At 36.3% G+C, this 22,276-nt stretch overlaps 1 protein-coding gene across 1 annotated transcript in view; it reads left to right on the forward strand.

Moving 5' to 3' along the window:
* Positions 1 to 22,276, forward strand: part of LOC114651038 (protein Atg16l2-like) — a 223,058-nt gene that overhangs the window by 155,133 nt on the left and 45,649 nt on the right. Inside the window, exons 15-16 of the mRNA XM_028800993.2 lie at positions 4,069 to 4,218; positions 18,722 to 18,769. Coding sequence (XP_028656826.2) covers positions 4,069 to 4,218; positions 18,722 to 18,769 — 198 coding nt within the window. The remainder of the gene's footprint in view (positions 1 to 4,068; positions 4,219 to 18,721; positions 18,770 to 22,276) is intronic.

The raw sequence follows: 22,276 nt of genomic DNA on the forward strand, positions 1-22,276 counted from the left end.
CCACTGTATCTTCACTGGGGATTTTAGTTAATGGATATGTCACCAAATGTTTTTCCTCCTTGTTTTCCAAATGCATGTTTACAGTCCTATTAATCAATTATCTCCTCTGTCTATATATTCTCATATGCAGAACAGCTTTTAAAAAATATAATACTTTTCATTATCTATCATTGGATAAAGAACGCTTATACTTTTGTGTTTCAAATGCTCATTTACCAAATGAAGTACAAAATCAAAACTTATATGATATTATAAATAATGCAATGCATCAGACCTTATTAAAGTAAATAACATGTTTATGTTTGAGTCATCTGGGTTTAAAGCCAAAATACTTTTACTGCAAAACATTAACTACTTAAAAGTACTGTTAATGTTGTTTCGTAATAGTAACGTTATTACAAATTATATTAATACATTACAGTTTTTTTAATTTAGTACAAAATTGATCAAACAAATGTATCAGACAATAATTGCAAAAGGAATATAAAAAAGAACTCCAAAGTTAGTAAGTAGCAAGGGAAAGCAAAAATTTGAATTGGTTACAGAGTAAAATTAGCAATCATAATGATATTTGTATTAAAAATGAAGAAAATGAGCTGGACTTATATATAGGAGCACTGTAAAGGAAAGGGAACAAGTATATAATAAATGAATATTCATTTTTTAAGCAAGTAGAATTTGACCTTGAGTCTACTTCATTTGGGAGATAAGCAAAATCATAGTGAGGATATTTGTGTTAAAATGAAAAGGCTGCAATGTAGAGGCATGATACTGGACATGTGGTTTTGACTCCCTAACAACTTTATATAACTTTTTAATAATATCAAAACTACTAACATTGCGATGTTGTAATAATGGGAAACTTACTTTTCCCCTAAATATGAAAATAGCAGAGCCTAGGAGCATAAGTCAATAGATGTAATTTTATGTGCTTTAACCATTAATTAATTTTTAAAAATGAGTGATAGGGAAAGCATGTGTGTGTGGGTACAATAGTTTCTAATAATCAAGACAAAATACAGAGTGTCGAGGTAATTGAACCATTTTGATTTAGTAATCGCAGTATAATAAGTTTCATAGTGCTGTGGCAAGCATGTATATAAAAATTGTAAACTTTTAAATTTAATTATACTAGGACAAATTTTGATAAGATATAGTAAAATCTTAAAGAAACAAATTGTGCTGAAATCTTATATCAAGACAAAAGTTGAGCAGAAATGGAAAATAAAAAAAAAAATCTAATGCTTTCATCTTTCTCTGTGGAAAAGTTGTATCTCTTCAAATAACTACAAGGAACGTCAACGAAGAATTAAATTAACTTTTGAGATTAAAGAGAGAAAGAGAGATATGTAGCATTATGGAGAAATTCATAAGCACCTAATCTAGCAAACGGTGTCCAAATTACATTAAAAAAGTGATTGCGCTTATTTTTATATGGGCCTGTTAGCTGAACATTTTAGTTTGCAAAAAAGGTTTTATAAGCTATACTGTTAAAGGCAGGCCATCGAGCTAAAAGAACCATTAAATGAAGGGGGCAGCAAATCATGGTGTGAAGCACATTTTATAAACGAGGTTATACTACAAGTAGCATAAGTGCTAAGGCCACTGCTCTTTCAAATTTACATAAATGATCTAGATAAAACATTACTAGCAAACTGGTTATGTTTGCAAATTACAGTAAAATAGGGTGATTAGGAGGAATGTCTAAATCACCAAAATTATTTTGTTAGTGTGAACAAAATTATTTTTTATGTATACTGTAGATCAATAAAGTGTGGACACTAGAGGGCACTGTCGCTCCTCAAACCCAACACACAGACACTGATGAAACAAGTTAAAAGCACCAAGAGCTTATTTATTTAATGAAACTCTTCACAATGCTCTCCACCACCACAGCCACAAGTAAACAGGCAATAAAGTACACAAAGGATTCTTTCTTTCTCTCTCTTTCTTCCTCCTCCACTGCTCTCAACAAACTTTGTCCACCATCCACCCTACTCTGGCTCATTCCTGTGATGTCGGTCTGATTCTTTTATATTGTCCAACCCGGAAGTGCTTCTGCTCTTCCACACACATGATGTGCTAGCACTTCTGGGTCAGGTGGACACCTTATGTCCCATGGTTCTTCTACTGTACCCCCTGGCGGCACCCATGGTATCAAACAGGGCTGAGATACAGAACTCTGAGCCCCATAGTGCCCTGTGGGAATCCAGGGAACTGCTGCACTCCAGGGAAGCTGCTATCTAGCGTTCTGGGGGAAGCAATGCCCTAAAAAAGCTGCAATCCTCCATCCTTCCACTTCTTGGGCGTCCTGGCCGGGCTGGACTGCCAGGTGTCTCTTACAAAAGATAACAGGCTAACCATTCAAAATTACAAAATGGCTAATTGTGAAAATGTAATGCAAGAACATCTGCAAAATAATGCAGCTTTGCACAGTGCATCTGGAGTAAGTTGTTGCTGAAATTAGTGTGGATAAATTTACAACCATACTTTTACAGTCAAATGTCAGCTTTTGCTATCAAATAAGACTCATTTAAAATAAGGTTGAACTATATTCGAACAGTGACATTTCATCTGACAGCCATTTTATATATGTATATAGAAAACCCTTTGAAGATTGAATTTCAAACATTTATTTAAAAGAAATCCATGGCAGTAGGTAAAAAATTCAAAATTGGGCGAATACTTAACAGATGAAATATTAATTTTTACACATGATGAAAAAAATAGATATAACTAGATAATGGGGGTTTCTGAATGCTGAAAGTTCACTTTATGAAGAAAACTGAGGAACTGTAGTAGATTCTTTATTGTTCAGAGCCATATGACGTAAAAATTAATGAAGAAGTCTAATAAGTTCTTGGGTTACTTAGCACACTGTATTGAGAACAGAGACTAAAATGTCTAAAATCTTGAGACTAAAATCAAGACATTGGATTTAACTGAGACACGGTTTCTAAATTTTCAACTTCTTTTGGCGTCACTTCTTATTTCTTATAATGTTCCTTATTTCTCCACTAACTTCATACTAACATCAATAAAATTAAGTAGGTTTTTGCAGGAACACGTCTCTACTTCAATCTGCACATGCATACAGACAATCCTTAACATTTTTATCATGTCACAGCCAACTTACAGTCAGATCTATACATTATGTGTGCTTTTTTATTGGCAACTAACTAGCAACAGAGTGGAAATTACATGTTAGACTATAGCTTGTTTGGTAATTAGCAGGGAAGATATTTAACATAGTGGTATGAAGATCCAGCTAGAATTAAGTGCATTAAAAAGCATTACAAAATAACAAAATTTTTGACTTAAAGGGTTTATTATTGTGTACTACCATTGGGAGCCAACAAAAAAATAAGAATGTTTAGAAGATAGTTTTTCTTGACAATGTAATTTTGTCATAATCATTAATAAATATGTGTGCAGCATTGTCTGACACATGGAACCATACTGTTGTAAATTATTTTCTGTTATAATCCTGTTGCAAACATTGATGTCTCACTGTGGTCTTGCCTGATGAATCCACTACTCTTCCCCATCCCGGCAAATCGTAAAATAAAATTATTAAAAGTTATTCCAATGTACAGTATAGTATGTATTTTCCTTTTAGGATATTTATTTCTTCTTGTTAAACACATAATAATTGTTTAAGTTCTAATTTTCTTTTATTTTTGTATTTCAGGACTTTAAACCATTTTAGCAAAACCTAATTATTTTGTCTTTAAAATACTCAAAATAAAGACATTTTAATTGAAAAATGCTTTAGAGATGAATCATTTTCAAAAGCAGTTCAACATTGTCCATTTAACAAGTGCAAGTGAATAAAGTAATCCTTTACTAAACTGGTTTCCATTTTATGCCCAATTCCTTCTGGATAAGGTCCAGCTGCTTCCTTTATGGGTGGATAGACAGAAGAGATGAAAAAATGTGCAGATATAAAATAAATTATACAAAATGTAAAGCGTTTTGAGATTTTTTACAATTCTGGTCACTTTTTCTGGTGATTGTGGGGTCTTTATGGAAATTCTTTTATTCTTTTTTTCCTTTGTATATTCTCAGGGCAGCAAGCTGTACGCAAGAGGTTTCTGTTCTAGGAAGAGTAACATCATTGGATCTAAGTCTTGATCATATGCATCTTCTCAGCTGTTCTCGTGATGACAGCCTTAGGATAATTGACCTCAGAATGAACAATATCAGGAAAGTCCTTCAGTATGTGTTCACCATTTTTTTAAATAATCATACTTTCTGTGTAATATTGTGTTTGCTTTGTTTAGTTGTTGAAGTTAATGTACTCTTTTGTATGGTTAATTATATAACTTAAGGGTAAGTTCTGTTTCCAGTCAAAGCTTTATAAATGCCTTACTTAATTGTATCACCTGGAAATTGATATCTTTTGCCAGTGTGTAAAGGCTTTCTGCTGATTAAATCAGCCATTGTTACAATATAAAAAGTGAAGGACTTTATACAGAAAAACAAAGTATTGCTTTAACATGCCACAGCAAATAATACTGATGATTATTTTTCTTTTAATATGATCAGGGTATGTCTCTTGTGAACACCTATTGTTCAGTGCTTGGCTATCATATGTTTGTGTTATCTGTTTCCCCCACACATAATCTTGTATGTGTGCAGTACAGTATTATAATGTTATATGGCTATAGACAAAAAGAAATATCAAATAAATAATAAACCCAGAGGGAAAAATGTATGTCTCTAAACTGAATACCAGTAACACCATAACAATTATTGTAGATTTTCCAGCACAAGCATTTAAATATCAAATCCAACTTTTTGGATTTTAAAGTTACAAATACTCCATAATGCCCTCATCATCTGAAATTCTTAATTGTTTGTTTTTTTTAACTTTATATTTTAACTGCTGCATATGTCCATCACAAAATAATATACTTTTACGTGCAGATGTACTGTACATTATGAGTTAGCTTCCCATATTGAAGATTAATCTGACAGGCACTATCTGCTCAAATCCTGGTTCTTATTTCAATTCACTTGTTTGCATCCTTTATATGGAAACTATTTGGTTGTTTTCACCTTCTTGGGGCAGTGAGTTAAAGTAAAAGTTTGATATTTGTGAAGTTATTTCTTCACAATCAATATATATATTCATCTGCCACATGAAATTGTGTTCTAAAGTAAAGCATTTTTTATATATTTTTAAAAATATCATGCTTGTTCCCAAAGTTTTAATTGGTTTCCAAAGGGCACAAGTCCAAATGTGAAAACTAAAGCCATAAAATGTTCACTTTGAAGCAGCAAAGATTTTGACTTAAGAAAACATGCCTTCCACTTTGGTAAGACATGTTTGTGACAAAAAGGCATCTGCAAGTAATACATTTTATCTCAAATTATTGGTAGTATGTTTCTTGTCTACTCACAGCAGCTGTCATGGGTAAAGTTTTAAAATTTTCCACAGATACACCACCAATCACCAATTGGCTGTAGCCTTGCCATAGCTTCAGGCTGCATATTTTCCTACTTTTGTGCCTTTGGTTCGTTTTTGTCACAGTTTTATTCTGCCATGGCTTGTAACAAATGATTCTTTGTACAAAAGTGTTTCCAGTATCTAATATAGCAGAAAAGCAGTCAGTATGCTGTGAAATCATTTAAGTTCTCATCTGCTGTCAAACCATTGTGACTATATTTTTATATACAATGCCAGCACAATCATATGCAATGAATTGACATCAGAGGTGTACTCAGATTATTTTTTATTTTTCCCTTAAACTATCTTTCATATACATTCACATTCCACTTTGTATGTTCCTTCCGACTTCATCATGGTATAATCATGGATGCAGATCAGCATCAGGCAAAGAAAACCAGCTATTTATTTTAGTATTTTTATTTACATTGTTGGGCCTGCCTTAACACTAGAATTACCAGAGTCTACGAAAAAACCCGTAGATCCGGCCCACCTTAAAACTATTCGCACCTCTAAATGTGCCGATAAAAACAAGCTGCCAGCAGCCGGCTATTCCAACCCCCCACCGACTTAGAACGTGCACAAACTTCTCCCAGCTCATGCCTTGATTGATTATCTAGGAGTGAAGTGGAGTTTTAGAGTGGAAATAATAGATCGTTATTTGGAACACACGCATTTCATGTGTTTTCCGTTTCTACAGTAATCTGTGTAAACACATTGTTAAAACAGAAACTTTTTCATATTTTAGTAATAAATGTTACAAAATGTAGGCATAAACTATAGAATGTGTGAAGCAGCAAGACGTCCAAACATCAAATAAACACTTTCACAAAAGGTTCAAGTACAATACAACAGCTTCCGTGGCATAGCGGTAAGATTTGCTATCTCAGAGCGCAGCAGGCTTACTGTCCATCAGAGACCTGAGTTCAATTCCCCATTGAGGAGAAAGTGTTCTTTTTTTTTTGTTTTCTTTTTAACCTCAAACGGACATAAAATTTTTAAATTGGTATGTACTGTCAGTTAATGAGATCGTTATATTTTCATGTGGGATGCTCCTTTTAAAATATTTTTTAACAATCGAGACTGCAATTAACATGAACACGTGTCCTTATAACTGTTATTTTTAAGATCCATAACACACAGACAGACAGAGCACTGCGTAACAGAGAGACAGACAGGCAGAAAAGTCACTAGATATATACATAAACAAGGAAGTATGGAAGCGTATTAGGGCCACGGTGAAAAAAAAAATACGGACACAGCAAAGAAAAAAAAAAACTAAATGTCAAGATTAAAGTCGTCATGTTGACTTTATTCTCGACATTTCCACTTTATTCTCTCCACTTACGTCGAGATTAAAGTCGACATGTTGACTTTATTCTCGACATTTCCACTTTATTCTCAACATTTATGTCGAGATTAAAGTCGACATTTCCACTTTATTCTCGCCATTTATGTCGAGATTAAAGTCGACATTTCCACTTTATTCTCGCCATTTATGTCGAGATTAAAGTCGACATTTCCACTTTATTCTCGTAGTTTATTCTGTCATTAAAGCAGAATGTCGTAAATTAAACTTCATCTTAAAATAAATATTTAATTTACTAGATTTTCTCAAACCCCATCATAAGTTATGTAGCAAATTAAATGCTTTATGTTGTGTTCCCCAACCCAGTTATTAATCACTACGTGCTTCTTAAACTGACTTCCTCTTGCATTGAGGAGGTGCAGGCATCGATCGCTGCACAGAATATATTCACTTCATGATATTCCCGCTCTCTGAACATTTAGAATGCTAAGATAAATACTTGATATCATTTTCATGATGAAATGCATTAAAGCAGGTATTAAACATGCACTCTGGTGTACTTTCAGTGTAGAGAAGTTTATGGCAGGTGTGACAAGGCTCCAAAAAACTGTATGTATGAATGGGTATCGCACAGGTTTAACTGAAATATTGTTTAAATGTTGGGTTCATGATCTGGTGGTCGAAGACACGAACACAGAATTCAATGGATGTTCTTCTGTGCGGACTTTCATTATTGCATGCGTGCTGTCTTTGTCTGATGTACCAACACCCCCGTTCCTAACCTTCCTTTTTCATTCTCCACATAACCAATCACCACACGATAAACGTCTTTGTGAAATTAAAACTAGTTATACACTTAGACCACGGAGTGTTCAGAACTTTGAAAAATCTTCGTTATACATTTTTAAATATGCCATCCATTCAGGGTTACACCCATCCCAGCAAGCATCGTGTGCCAGGCAGGAACAAATCCTGAACGGGACTCCAGCTCATTGCATGGTGAATACAAGCACACTCATACCCCAGGGTCAATATAGCATAATAAAACCCCACTGCCAACATGACTTTGAAAGGAAACTGAAGCACGCTGAGTAAACCTGGCAGGAAAGCATGCAAACTCAAGGTAGGGTACACCTGGAACCCCCTTGCTGCCAGGCAGCAGTGCAACCTCCACGCCACCGTGCCCCCACAGGATTAGTACATGCTTTAATGCATTTTATCATGAACATTATATCAAGTATTTATCTTAGTATTGTAAATGTTCAGGGAGCTGAGATATCATAAAATTAATGTATTCTGTGTGGTGATCACTGCTTGCGCCTCCTCTTTGTGCAGAGGAAATCAGTTTAAGAAGCACATAGTGATTAATATGGCTCGGGGAACGCTTAACACAAAGCATTTCATGCGCTACATAATTTATGATGGGGTTTGGGAAGATCTACTAAATTAAATATTCATTTTAAGATGAAGTTTAGTGTACACTGTTCTACTTTAATGACAAACTACAAGAATAAAGTTAACATGTCGACTTTAATCTCGACATAAATGGTGAGAATAAAGTGGAAATGTCGAGAATAAAGTCAACATATCGACTTTAATCTCGACGTAAATGGTGAGAATAAAGTGGAAATGTCGAGAATAAAGTCAACATGTCGACTTTAATCTCGACGTAAATGGCGAGAATAAAGTGGAAATGTCGAGAATAAAGTCAACATGTCGACTTTAATCTCGACATTTAGTTTTTTTTTTTTCTTCTTCACTGTGTCCGTATTTTTTTTTCACTGCGGCCATAATACGCTTCCATAGGGAAGGCACATGTACTGAAAGAAAAAAAAAGATCAACATGTGTGTTTATCCTGCTGCACTGAATAAGCTCACGCTTATTCATTCAAATCTGACTCTAAGTAACAGAAAGAAACAGCGGAAGTACAGACGCAAACCAAGTGTATGTGTGTACTGTATAATATTAAGAAAAAGAGCAGCTTACTACTGAAAACAGCAAATTTAGGAGTGAGTGGGGATCGAACCAGGGACTCTTGATCACACTTGGTTTGCGTCTGTACTTGCACGGTGTCTTAGAGTCAGATCGGGGGGTGGGGGGGATGTTAGAGCGCGTGAGCTTATTCAGTGCTGCAGGACCAACACACATGTTGATCTTTTTTTTCTTTCAGGTGTGAAATAGGAACTACAGCATAGAGAGAAGCGTGTACATTGTAACAGGTACACACGTTGTAAATGTAGGAAAGACGATCCTTGCGTGTGTGTGAACAGTTAACATTTGACTCTGATGATTACATATAGCGCTGAACTTACTGCTCTGTACTATTCTATCCTCTGCATGTCCTGGAGTACAAAAGAAACAGCATACAGCAACATGTGGGGACTGGCAAGATCGGGGAAAAAAAACACGCAGTCACTGATTACAAACCGCAAGATGTTATGCGAATGAATATGAATAATATGAATAATGTTGCATCCGTGCCACAAAGTTTTCCGAAATGTACTATACAGGTCATAAAACGAATAATTCCAAATATCATATAAACCTACGTCTGTGTGTTTTGTTTTTTTTTTGACATCATACACCATAGGATGCACACTAATTCAGCATGAGCAGGAATACTCAATAAAACTGAATAAAAAAAAAATCAAGTGACGGTAAGATACGAAGAAGGCAGATTCACCAGCGTTTGTGTGTCAGCTTTTATCCCTCTAGATGAGAGAATGTCCAGTTCCATTGTCTCAAAACACCACTCACATCTCCAGTTATTCCGTTTCAAATGAAAAATAACAGTGTCAGATCCCTGGGTGTGGGGGGGGGGGGATGGGTGGCACAGTAGTATGTATCGTGATCATGATTTAGAGAGAGAATAAAAGTAAAAAAAACGGTATCTTTTACAAGTCCTATAAATGCACACCGTGTGTTACAGACGCAAACCAAATGTATGTGTGTACTGTATAATATTAACAAAAGGAGCAGCTCACTACTGAAAACAGCAAATATAGGAGTGAGTGGGAATCGAACCGGGGACTCTTGATTACATGTCAGCAAATCTTACCGCTATGCCAGTGAAGCTGTTGTCTATTCCTTTAATCTTTTGTGAAAGTGTTTACTTGCTCTTTGGACTTACGGCTTCATACATTATATAGTTTATGCCTACATTTTGTCATTTACTACTAAAATATGAAAGACATTTCTGTTTTAAAAATGTGTTTACACAGATTACTGTAGAAACGGAACACACATGAAATGTGTGTTTTCCAAATAGCAATCTATTATTTCCACTCTAAAACTCCAGCACTTCAGTCACTCCCAGATAATCAAACAAGGCATATCCATGGAAAACTTAGTGAATGTTCTGCGGCGGTGGGGGATGGAATAGCCGGCTGCTTGCTGCTCATCTTAATCGGCACATTTAGAAGACAAAAGAGAGGTGAGAACGGTTTTAAGGTGGGCTGGATCTACGAGTTTTTTCGTAGACTCTGGTAATTCTAGTGTTAAGCATGCCACCTTCCAGCTTTGTGCTCTTCATGCACTGCTTGCTCCTTCCATTTCATGCTGTCTTATCTGTTTTCCATATGGAACCTGGTACACACTGTGCTAAATATACTCCAACTTGTGTGTTAAACATTGTAGTGCCATTAGATGAATAGTTTTGCCTCTCTGAAATCATGAACCATGGAACCGGTTGGGATAGGGATGTGTCAATGGCTGTTTTTCGGCTGTAAATTCTGTGTTGTTATATTGTACATATTCCACAGAAGCAAGATAAATGCTGCTGGTAAATGGCAATGTGGTGCGTGTTGGTGGCGCATGCAACTAAGAGTTTTGTTGTACTTTCTAGATGTAACAATAAATCTGAACTGGTTACACTGCATTTTATATCAAAGTCCTAGGCTACCTTCAGGTCATTACTAATCCCATAATATCCACATCAGCTCTTAATGAATAGGTTTGTATTTTTTTCTCCACTTCTGGTTTGTTTAGCCTTAAAAACTACTGACTGGTTAACTCTTTGAGGACTGAATATTTTTTTTACAAAAACACAAGCCATGAAAGCAATGGTTTTACACAGAAAGCAACATAACATGTCTGCTGCTGCATGTTTTGGTCGCCTGTTCACTAGGAATTTATGGCAGGCTGGCTGCCTGTCTGTTTTTGCATGGCAGGGGGGTAGGAGTGGCAGCAACGGTAGCAGACATCGCAATCTGGTTTGTACCAGATTCTGTTCTCAATGTAAATGGCAAGTCCTCCCAGATGAATGGTGCCATAGGTACGTCAGCTGCACGAATCTGTTCAGCACCACAGTCAGCTGGGGACTAATCAGCTGATGTTGGTACCTCACATTTGTTTTTGATCACTTTATCAAAATCGGAATCCAACAAATCCAATTCAGCAATAAACATCATCCACGGAGTATTTTGCTTTACACATTTGCTTTGATCTCTTGACAGATGTCAATGCTGTTTTTCCCATTTCTTGCTCCTCACTACTCACATGAGTGCAGAGAATCTAGGTCAAACCAATGAAGCTAACTTTCCTTCTAGCAAAGAGTGTACAACTAAAACATAACGGCAGTTGATTACCACTGTCAGCCCCTCATTTTGACCAAAGTCAACATCCACCCTGAAAGAGTTAAAGTCAGTGGTATTCTTTATAATCGTGACTACAATTTTGCTTATTCTTTTTATTCTAAGTCCACAATACCAGTCACTGAACATTTTGCATTTTTATCATGTGGACTCACAATAAAAATATAGAGGAAATTGAAAAGGTAGATTAAGCAGTAGAGCTTAACCATGCAATAGAGCATGGTTACACAATTTTCCCTTTCAGGAGGTGACTCCTTGATGGGTTTAGTGCTTGTCTCCATCTCACAAATCATAGACTCCATGGTGGGAAAAAATATGTTAGGTCTGCAGCCTAAATGCGGCCTGTAGTCTCGTTTTGTCTGGCCAGTGGACGGTGCGTACGGCAGGTACTTGTCTGGGCGTGCCAGTTTGCATCATAGCTAGATGTAACCATGCAGATGCGGATCAAAATTGATATATATTTGGAAAATTGTGGAAAATTGCATTAGAAAGGATGGGATATAAAAGATGGAAACTGTGGGAGATTGCATCAGAGAAAGAGGTGATGCAGAGATTGTTCATATTGTAATCTGTTGTTAATCTGTATCCCATCTGCATTTTGGGCAAAGACACAACAAAAATGAGCAGTCAAAAATGAAAAGTTGATGCGGTAAACAGATCATTCAACAAAACCTGAACTCCTAAGCATTTTTTACAGAGCTTAGTAGTAAATCTGTTTGGTATGCAAAGAGTACATCTCTGTATTTAAAGACCACAACTTGAGCCATGACATCAAGACCAAGCACACCGAAAAATCCAGAAATTTATCTGAAGAGGAGAAGGTGAGGACTGCAGAGGAATTAGCTAAACTGCAAAAAGAGCAAAGTCTTTTTCTTACAAAACTTCGTACAGCAAAGGAAGGAACAGTAAAAATCAGCTATATATTAGCTCACAAAATTGCAAAAAGAAGCAAACTGTTTTCTGATGGAGAATTCATTAAAGAGTGCTTATTGTAGTCAGCTGCAATTCTCTGCCCAGAGAAGAAGGATGCATTTTAACATCTGTGCCTTTCACAGTAAACGGTTACAAGACAGATTGAAGGAATTGCAGAGAGTCTAGTACTACAGCTGATCAGCAGATATGCAGCTTTGTTTCGCACACTGCATGATGAGCTTTGCAGGTGATTTGAAAACTTCAAACTAGTGGAAACTGAAATGTTCTGTGCATCAAGTGTGCAAAGTGTGTTTTTAAATGAATATTTCTTAATTAATATAGTCAATATATAGTATAAACAGTACAGTAGGATACAAGCAATATATAATAAAGACAGTAACTAATGTATAGATTAAAGACTAAGAGAACAAATTTTGATTTGTAATTTGCTGGTATGAACATATTTTCTAATCATAATATTAAGCAAGCATTACACGCTTCAATTTTCAAACATAAATAAGATATTCTCCTACTTTTATTAAATTAATCAAAATAATTGACATATAGTAACATTCCCAAGATAGGTGCCATCGTGTTTCTTCATTGTAAATACAGCATAACGATTGTACCGCTAAGTTAGTTTTCCATTTACCAGAACTTGAAATGGGTGACATGTATTCAGTCTTATGTATGATACCACCTCATCATTTTTAAATGCTCATCATTATTAAACAACAAACTAATAACACACCTCTGTCAAGCCAACTTATTATTTAGTTTTAAAATTTGTATTCTTTTTGTTCCGTTGAGTATGTTTGTACAGCAAAGACCAGCTCAAAAACATTTGCTTATGAAACGATGACAGTTTTAGTATCATAATTACATCTGGGCAAAAAAATTCCAACATAATTAAAGACATAATTGGGAGGAGGAATTCTTTGAAAATGATTGTATCCATTTTATTTTAAAGGTGAAGTTAGTTACAGAAAACTCTAAGCATTCAGGTTAGTGAAGTATGATCTGATACTCAAAGAATTTATATATAAAAATGTTCAGATTCCCTGTCATATTTATCCATCTGTCATATTTATCATGATACCACTATAATTACCTTTGTTCTTAACATATGTTTGAAGTTGTTAATTCCATACATGTTTTATAGGAAAAAGATTGCATTTGTTAATGCTAAACACAGACCAGAGGCCACTAAAATGTAATTATTCAGATTTACAATCTAGAACCTGTCTTTTGAAAACAACTGCTGATTGATAAAGGTAGTTCTATCTGCAATAGATCCTTGGATCTTTATTAAATTTAGCACACGTATACAGTGTATGAGCGATCTTTTTTCTTTAATTCAGTTCACAAACATGCTCACTTCCACCATTCCTTCTCTTGCCAGATACATACAGTAAATCTATGTTGAAGGGTGTGTCTTATTTTTGCACATGAATTGAATTTTTTATTATAAAATGTCATGCCAACTTTAGCATTATAGGTGACAGAGTGCTATGTAAAATTTTACATTATATTTTTATGGGGTGCAAATCCCATGGAATGGGTGATACCCCACTATACCTCTGGGGGTGAAATGTTGCCACAGAGAGAGATAAGTATTGAGGTGAAGCATAGAGCTGGTGTACTTTTAAAAGAGCTGAATCTCACACTATATCTTTTTCTTTGTTTGTTTATTTTTTTCAAAAATGGCATACATATGCCATTTTACACTGTGTGCAATCTCAAGCCACAAATTAATACTTGATAACATTCTTAGCTAAAAAATTTACATATTCTATAGTTTTTAAGGGTTTTTTTTTCACAGTCGAACTGATGACCTTTGGACACCATATTAAACCACAAGAACAGTCTTGAGATATACTGTATATGTATATATATATATGTGCATTCGTAGTCTGTGTCACAATCTGATTGTATGGGTGGTTACCTACCAGGTAACGCTTGTGGTTGGCCAGCAATCTGCTAACATCCGCCACGGTGCCCTCAGTTTGTGAGGAGCAGATCATAGAATGGTTGAAATAGTTTACTGTCAAATAAATGCGAAGAGTACACGACACGTGTTTCGCCCTCATTCTGGGCTCATCAGGTGTACACACTCCACTGCACTCCCTCTCGGGAATCGAACCTCGGACGTCAGCGCCAGAGGCGATGCCCCTAATGTAGCACCACGGCGTGTGGTTCGTTTATTTGACAGCATGTAGATCAGGGTAATTACATTCACGGCATTCGTAGTCTGTGTCACAATCTGATTGTATGGGTGGTTACCTACCAGGTAACGCTTGTGGTTGGCCAGCAATCTGCTAACATCCGCCACGGTGCCCTCAGTTTGTGAGGAGCAGATCATAGAATGGTTGAAATAGTTTACTGTCAAATAAATGCGAAGAGTACACGACACGTGTTTCGCCCTCATTCTGGGCTCATCAGGTGTACACACTCCACTGCACTCCCTCTCGGGAATCGAACCTCGGACGTCAGCGCCAGAGGTGATGCCCCTAACGTAGCGCCACGCCGTGTGGTTCGTTTATTTGACAGCATGTAGATCGGGGTAATTACATTCACGGCATTCGTAGTCTGTGTCACAATCTGATTGTATGGGTGGTTACCTACCAGGTAACGCTTGTGGTTGGCCAGCAATCTGCACCGTGGCGGACTGTGTGACACAGACTACGAATGCCGTGAATGTAATTACCCCGATCTACATGCTGTCAAATAAACGAACCACACGCCGTGGCGCTACGTTAGGGGCATCGCCTCTGGCGCTGACGTCCGAGGTTCGATTCCCGAGAGGGAGTGCAGTGGAGTGTGTACACCTGATGAGCCCAGAATGAGGGCGAAACACGTGTCGTGTACTCTTCGCATTTATTTGACAGTAAACTATTTCAACCATATATATATATATATATATATATATATATATATATATATATATATATATATATATATATATATAAATTCATTTTTTCCCTCAAAATTCTACACACAACACCCCATAATGACAACGTGAAAAAAGTTTACTTGAGGTTTTTGCAAATTTATTAAAAATAAAAAAATTAAGAAAGCACATGTACATAAATAAGTATTCACAGCCTTTGCCATGAAGCTCAAAATTGAGCTGAGGTGCATCCTGTTTCCCCTGATCATCCTTGAGATGTTTCTGCAGCTTAATTGGAGTCCACCTGTGGTAAATTCAGTTGACTGGACATGATTTGGAAAGGCACACACCTGTCTATATAAGGTCCCACAGTTGACAGTTCATGTCAGAGCACAAACCAAGCATGAAGTCAAAGGAATTGTCTGTAGACCTCCGAGACAGGATTGTCTTGAGGCACATATCTGGGGAAGGTTACAGAAAAATTTCTGCTGCTTTGAAGGTCCCAATGAGCACAGTGGCCTCCATCATCCGTAAGTGGAAGAAGTTCGAAACCACCAGGACTCTTCCTAGAGCTGGCCGGCCATCTAAACTGAGCAATCGGGGGAGAAGGGCCTTAGTCAGGGAGGTGAACAAGAACCCGATGGTCACTCTGTCAGAGCTCCAGAGGTCCTCTGTGGGGAAAGGAGAACCTTCCAGAAGGACAACCATCTCTGCAGGAATCCACCAATCAGGCCTGTATGGTAGAGTGGCCAGATGGAAGACACTCCTTAGTAAAAGGCACATGGCAGCCCGCCTGGAGTTTGCCAAAAGGCACCTGAAGGACTCTCAGACCATGAGAAAGAAAATTCTCTGGTCTGATGAGACAAAAATTGAACTCTTTGGTGTGAATGCCAGGCGTCACGTTTGGAGGAAACCTGGCACCATCCCTACAGTGAAGCATGGTGGTGGCAACATCATGCTGTGGGGATGTTTTCAGCAGCAGGAACTGGGAGACTAGTCAGGATAAAGGGAAAGATGACTGCAGCAATGTACAGAGACATCCTGGATGAAAACCTGCTCCAGAGCGCTCTTGACCTCAGACTGGGGCAACAGTTCATCTTTCAGCAGGACAACGACCCTAAGCACACAGCCAAGATATCAAAGGAGTGGCTTCAGGACAACTCAGAGAATGTCCTTGAGTGGCCCAGCCAGAGCCCAGACTTGAAGCCGATTGAACATCTCTGGAGAGATCTTAAAATGGCTGTGCACCGACGCTTCCCATCCAACCTGATGGAGCTTGAGAGGTGCTGCAAAGAGGAATGGGGGAAACTGGCCAAGGATAGGTGTGCCAAGCTTGTGGCATCATATTCAACAAGACTTGAGGCTGTAATTGCTGCCAAAGGTGCATCGACAAAGTATTGAGCAAAGGCTGTGAATACTTATGTACATGTGATTTCTCAGTTTTTATATTTTTAATAAATTTAAAAAAACCTCAAGTAAACGTTTTTCACATTGTCATTATGGGGTGTTGTGTGCAGAATTCTGAGGAAACAAAATGAATTTAATCCATTTTGGAATAAGGCTGTAACATAACAAAAGGTGGAAAAAGTGATGCACTATGAATACTTTCTGGATGCACTATATATATACATTTTTAATCTTTGAAAAAATGTTCACATCAGAACACAATTTCTTGTGTCACGTTATTATATATCAAGTGAAAAAATTACTTTGACTTGAAAAATACAGAACTCCTTTAAAAAGTGAAATTTAACCACACAGATTAAATAGTATCAATAAAAATTAAATTGATTAAAGTCCATCCATCCATCATACTATATCCTAACTACAGGGTCACGGGGGTGTGCTAGAGCCAATCCCAGCCAACACAGGGCACAAGGCAGGAAACAAACCCTGGGCAGGGCACCAGCCCACCGCAGGGCGCACACACACACCCACACACCAAGGACACACTAGGGACAATTTAGAATCACCAATGCACCTAACCTGCATGTCTTTGGACTGTGGGAGGAAACTGGAGTACCCGGAGGAACCCCATGCAGACACAGGGAGAACATGCAAACTCCACGCAGGGAGGACCCAGGAAGCGAACCCGGGTCTCCTAACTGCGAGGCAGCAGCACTACCCACTGCGCCACTGTGCCGCCGATTGAATAAAGTATACTATTCAATTCTATAATTTCATTGTATTCATCAAAATCAGACACCCATACCATCTAAACAGACTTGGTTACTTTAAACCAGTGTTCAAATGTTAAAACTCCATATTGAAAAAACTGCAACTTTCATTTGCTGCTGCTTGTAATGAGGAGAACTTTACCATTTGCATTTGTTGAGAAATGATTGCTGACTGCTTTATAAGAGTTGAGTTATAAGTTTATACTTCAAAGAGGATAGGTGTATCTGATGCCAAATGTTTAGGCACTCAGTTCAAACAGGGCCATCTCTTTTAGCTCTCCAAAAACTCCTTAGCTTGTAGTTTGGGCAAAAGAAAAGCTTCATTTTTGTAAAGCAAATAAAAGTATAAATAATTACTACGAGACTTTCCATTTCAAATTATTGAAGTAGTAAACCTGTCTATTTATACAATAAAAGATTACTTGAGTCAAAGGGCAAAAAAACTTTCTGAATAAAAATCTAATTTATAAGAATATGAAAACCAGCATCTTTCATATTACTGTTTTTTAGGATACTTCTCCACACAAAGTGCACTTTCTAGTTTATTTTAGTCATTTTCAGCAAAAAGCTCAAACAAAGCCTATTTAGAAAGCCTGTACGTAATACTCATATATGTTATGTTTTTATGGTCATTTTACAAATAATTTACAGAACAGAGCATAAATATGCAACATTTTTTTAAATTTACATTAATTTACATATGTACTATTATATTTCATATTATTTATATTATCATTGCTGTCTCAAGCTGTACATTTTCAGGTCAAAATTGCTTGCATCCTTCTAGTTGAGTCTATGCTGTGAAAATATCATTTATTACTTGTGGCTGTCTTGAAATAAGCCTAATTATTGTGTTTATTGAGTGGAGCTGAAATAACAGTAATAAACAAGGCTAATTAGAATCAAAGTGAGTTTAATGTTGAAAGCTAGTTTTTTAAAAGAAACACTATGAATGTGAAGAGAGAGCAGAGTAAACCAAATATTCCAAAATACAGTATATACAGAGGTAGCTTACAATGAGTGAGCACGTATTAGAGCCCATTTAAGAGTTCTCTTAGTGAATAAGATCTAAAAAGAATGTTGCTTATTTGACCAACTTAAAGAGATCTTTAGTGATAGTGTGCTTTTTTGTATTATTTTATAGAATGTCCAAAGATTAACTCCTCAGGTGACAATTTCATGTTTATATTGCTGGGAAAATAGCTGCCATTGCATATAATAAACTGTTTCTCATTTATTCTGTTTATACCTTATTTAGAATATGTACACTGCTTTTTGTATATTATGTTAAATTTCATTGTAAACTCAGTTGTGCAAGATGTAGGAAGTAATATATAAAAACACTATTAAGTCTTTGAAAAATTTGTATTTCTCTTTTTTATCAAAAGGGCTGATGGATTCAAGTGTGGCTCTGATTCAACAAAGGCAATATTTAGGTATGTACAGTATAATTAAACATTTTTTAAATATCAGAAATCTGGGTTGTACTTTTGTATGTAAAAAAAGTTTTAGTACCATATTTGTCAAACCTCTTTTTCCTAGTTGTTTTCTCCTCTAGTAAAAATATTCTCAACTTTGTGTTAGTAAAGGTTAATAACTTTATCACCTAAGCACACACATAGAATGTTACTAACCTGTGTAATTAACAAAAAAAACTGCATCAAATGCTATAAGTTACACTAGTTGTCAACTTTAATGGGTACACCTCCTTTCAACATAACTAACTTACAAATTAGGTTCATATGCATCATATTCATGGAACATGCAAATTAAATTATTTAGGTAGACAAGAACAAGAATGGCTAAAACGAAGAACTTAGATGAAATTAAATGTTATATTATAGGAGCGGTACACATTCTTTCAAGGGTGTATTAATAACAGCAACTTTGATGAGTTTTTTACATAAAGTACCCAATGTCAGCACTGAAGGAACACCCATTGTCTCTATATTAAAAATTCATCTCTGATGAAAGGGGCTACCATTGGTGGACACTTTTATTTTTGCCAAATTAAAGGCTAGTAACTGTCAGCTAGATAACACCTGAGTAACACAATGGTGGCAAAAGAAGCTTATGAAAACAAACAACTTGTCATACATCCTGTTCAGGTGATTTATATCATCAGATGGAAAACTCGGAACAACAGAGGACTTTCAAAACAATGCTTGGTTTGTTGATTCACAGTTCCTGCGAATTCTCTATAATGGGAAGATCCATTGATATAAATGCTAGTAGTCCATTTTTCTGTCAAGTGTTAACATGAAAGCAGTGTAATGGTGTAGAGTGTAAAAGGAAGGATGCTGTAAAAATACTCTTGTACTGCAACTAGATATATGAACATTGTTGAGGTGCATTTCTTCATAACAGACGTGTACTCCTCTTTTCAGCAGGTTTATTCTCTATGTCAAAAGGTCAGGAAAGTCCTGCAGTGCTTTTCCAACTTGGAGGTGCCCTCCCTAGTCATCATCATTGGTCAAATTAAGCATTTCTAGAATGAGGTTTATCAAAGTGTTCAGAGTAGATATCAATTAAGTACATACCTGTGCAGCACTTGTTCTGCCCATGTCTTCAGATATTGGTTCTGTTCCAAGGAAAAGTGGAAAACAAGTGTATGAAATAAAGTGACCAATCAATGTGTTTGCTATCACACTGATTTGTTAACAAAAGCCTTCTCATTTCAGTAAAGTACCTCTTTAAGATGTACTGTAAAATCAGAAGAATTACAGGCAATGCTTAAGTGTATTCTTTTGTACTAACAATTCTATATTTAATAGTATTTTATTGTTTTCCAAGTTCAATTTAAAAATTTTTGAATCAACAAACAGGAGGAATTACTTCAATTTTTTTGCCATTAAACTCTCTATAAAGAGCTTTTTTTTTCTTTTGAGTCTTTATAACAGATGCAGTAGTGCACTGTTAATGAGTTTACTACATGACTTTTCTCTGATTGCAGAACCATTCTTTCTGCTTATAATGGTTGTCTGAAAGAGACACATTTGAGACCTAAATTGTATTCCTCTTCATTTCTTGAATGGATACAAAAAAGGATGCTGATGTATTGATAGGGGAATAAGTGAGAGAAATTAACTGTTCATTCTACCTTGACCAGTCATTTTGTGTGTAAGGAAAAGTGAAATACTGTACAGCTCTTTTTATCTGTTGGCTTTTGAGATTTGTAGTGAAATCTGTACCGCTGACACATTATCCTGTTTAAAGAGGTGTTCTATATATATAAAATGAGATAATAATGAGAACATTTTAATCCGAACATTAATCATTGAGTCCCTGATATCAGTTTGAACATCTCTGGAGCACCACAAGGAACAGTCCTGTATCCTTTTCTCTTGATCTAGCACACCCCGTACTATGAATATAACACCAGGTCAGCTCACTTGCAGAAATTCTATGATGATTCCAAAGTAATGGGGTATATTGACAAATAGGGTGAGACAGAGTATAGGAGTTAGTTAGAGAAATTTGTTTCTTGATGCAGAAATTTGCAACTTGACATAAGTAAAACATCAGTAAAACCAAGGACCTAGTTATTCACTTAATGTCACACCAAAGAGCCTCTGCACCCAGTCAGTATTTAGGGAGCGGATGTGGAGATGATGCACAACAGTGACATGCTGGATGGGTCTGCTAACACAGGTGTAAAGAGCAAAAGACAAGGATATAGCAGACTCTTTTTTTCCTTAGGAGACTGTGCTCCTTTAATGTAGGTAGTGACACCCTTTACATATTCTACTACTCTGTGATGGCCACTGTGATTCTGTGCACTGTGTTGTGCTGGTCTGGTAACATCACTTCTAGAAGGGCCCATGGAATCAACAAACTAACTAAAAAGGCAGTCTCAGTTATGGGACACACTCTCACCCCACTAGAGGTAGAAGTGGATGAGAGAAGGAATACAAAACTGATGGCCATTGAACAATGCTGTACATCCTCTCTCTGAAACACTAAGATTAAGTATTTTCAGCCAACGAATTATTCAGCAAGAGTGTGTCAAGAAAAGGTACTGGTGCTCTTTTATACCAATGACAATCTGCCTTTGTCGTGGCTCACTGTGACAGTTTTTTTCTCTTTAGTCAAGTCAGAAGTTTTCCTTCTTTTTAGTAATTCTGGAGTATATTGGGGGTATTGATGTTGTTGTTTGTTATAATAATTAATTAATGTTAATTTAATCCTATGCTTATCAAACCGCAACAGGTATGTGCAGAGTTTGCTTAGATAGTACAAGAGCTTGTTCATTTTTGATCACTTTTGAAATCATTGCTAGAACGTTGCTATTTTCTGTGATGGACACTGAATGAGCAAGTTTTCAACATGGCTTTATTTATTGCTGATATTTCTGAACAGAAAATATGTCTAGCTTTCTTAAAGGAACACATACAATTAAATCAGTCTTTTCTCTACAAGGATACACAAAAGCTTTGGCAAATCTGATATCTACTTGGTACTTAAGCTATCTAATGAGTTATAATATCCCACACAGGCTCAAGGAATAAGCTTATGTGCATAGACCTTGATGGAAAATGGTCTTTGGTACAAGGCTAATTCAGACATTGAAGAGGAATCAGAGTTCATGTAGGTTATGCCTCAGCTAAGAAAGTATAAACATCCATTGCTCAACAGCATTACAGTCCATCTTTTATGCATTTCCTGAGTAGATAGCCTCTGTCTTGCATGTATATAAAGAGGCACTAGAGAAAGGAGTCATTAAAAGAAAAGCCAGCCCTGTACTATATGAAACCAAGTTATATGGTTACTACATATGTTTACTGAATCAAGTGTCAAGAAAAACACAATCTCAGAGGATACAACATGTAACAATGCCACAATAATGCACATTTTAAAGCATGATTACTGTTTATTAACAAATTACGTATTATAAATATGAATTTGGCATGTGCACAACTTGGAAAATGTTTAATTTGATTTAG

Source organism: Erpetoichthys calabaricus, chromosome 4 (genome assembly GCF_900747795.2).
Source record: "Erpetoichthys calabaricus chromosome 4, fErpCal1.3, whole genome shotgun sequence".
Taxonomy (NCBI): Eukaryota; Metazoa; Chordata; class Cladistia; order Polypteriformes; family Polypteridae; genus Erpetoichthys; species Erpetoichthys calabaricus.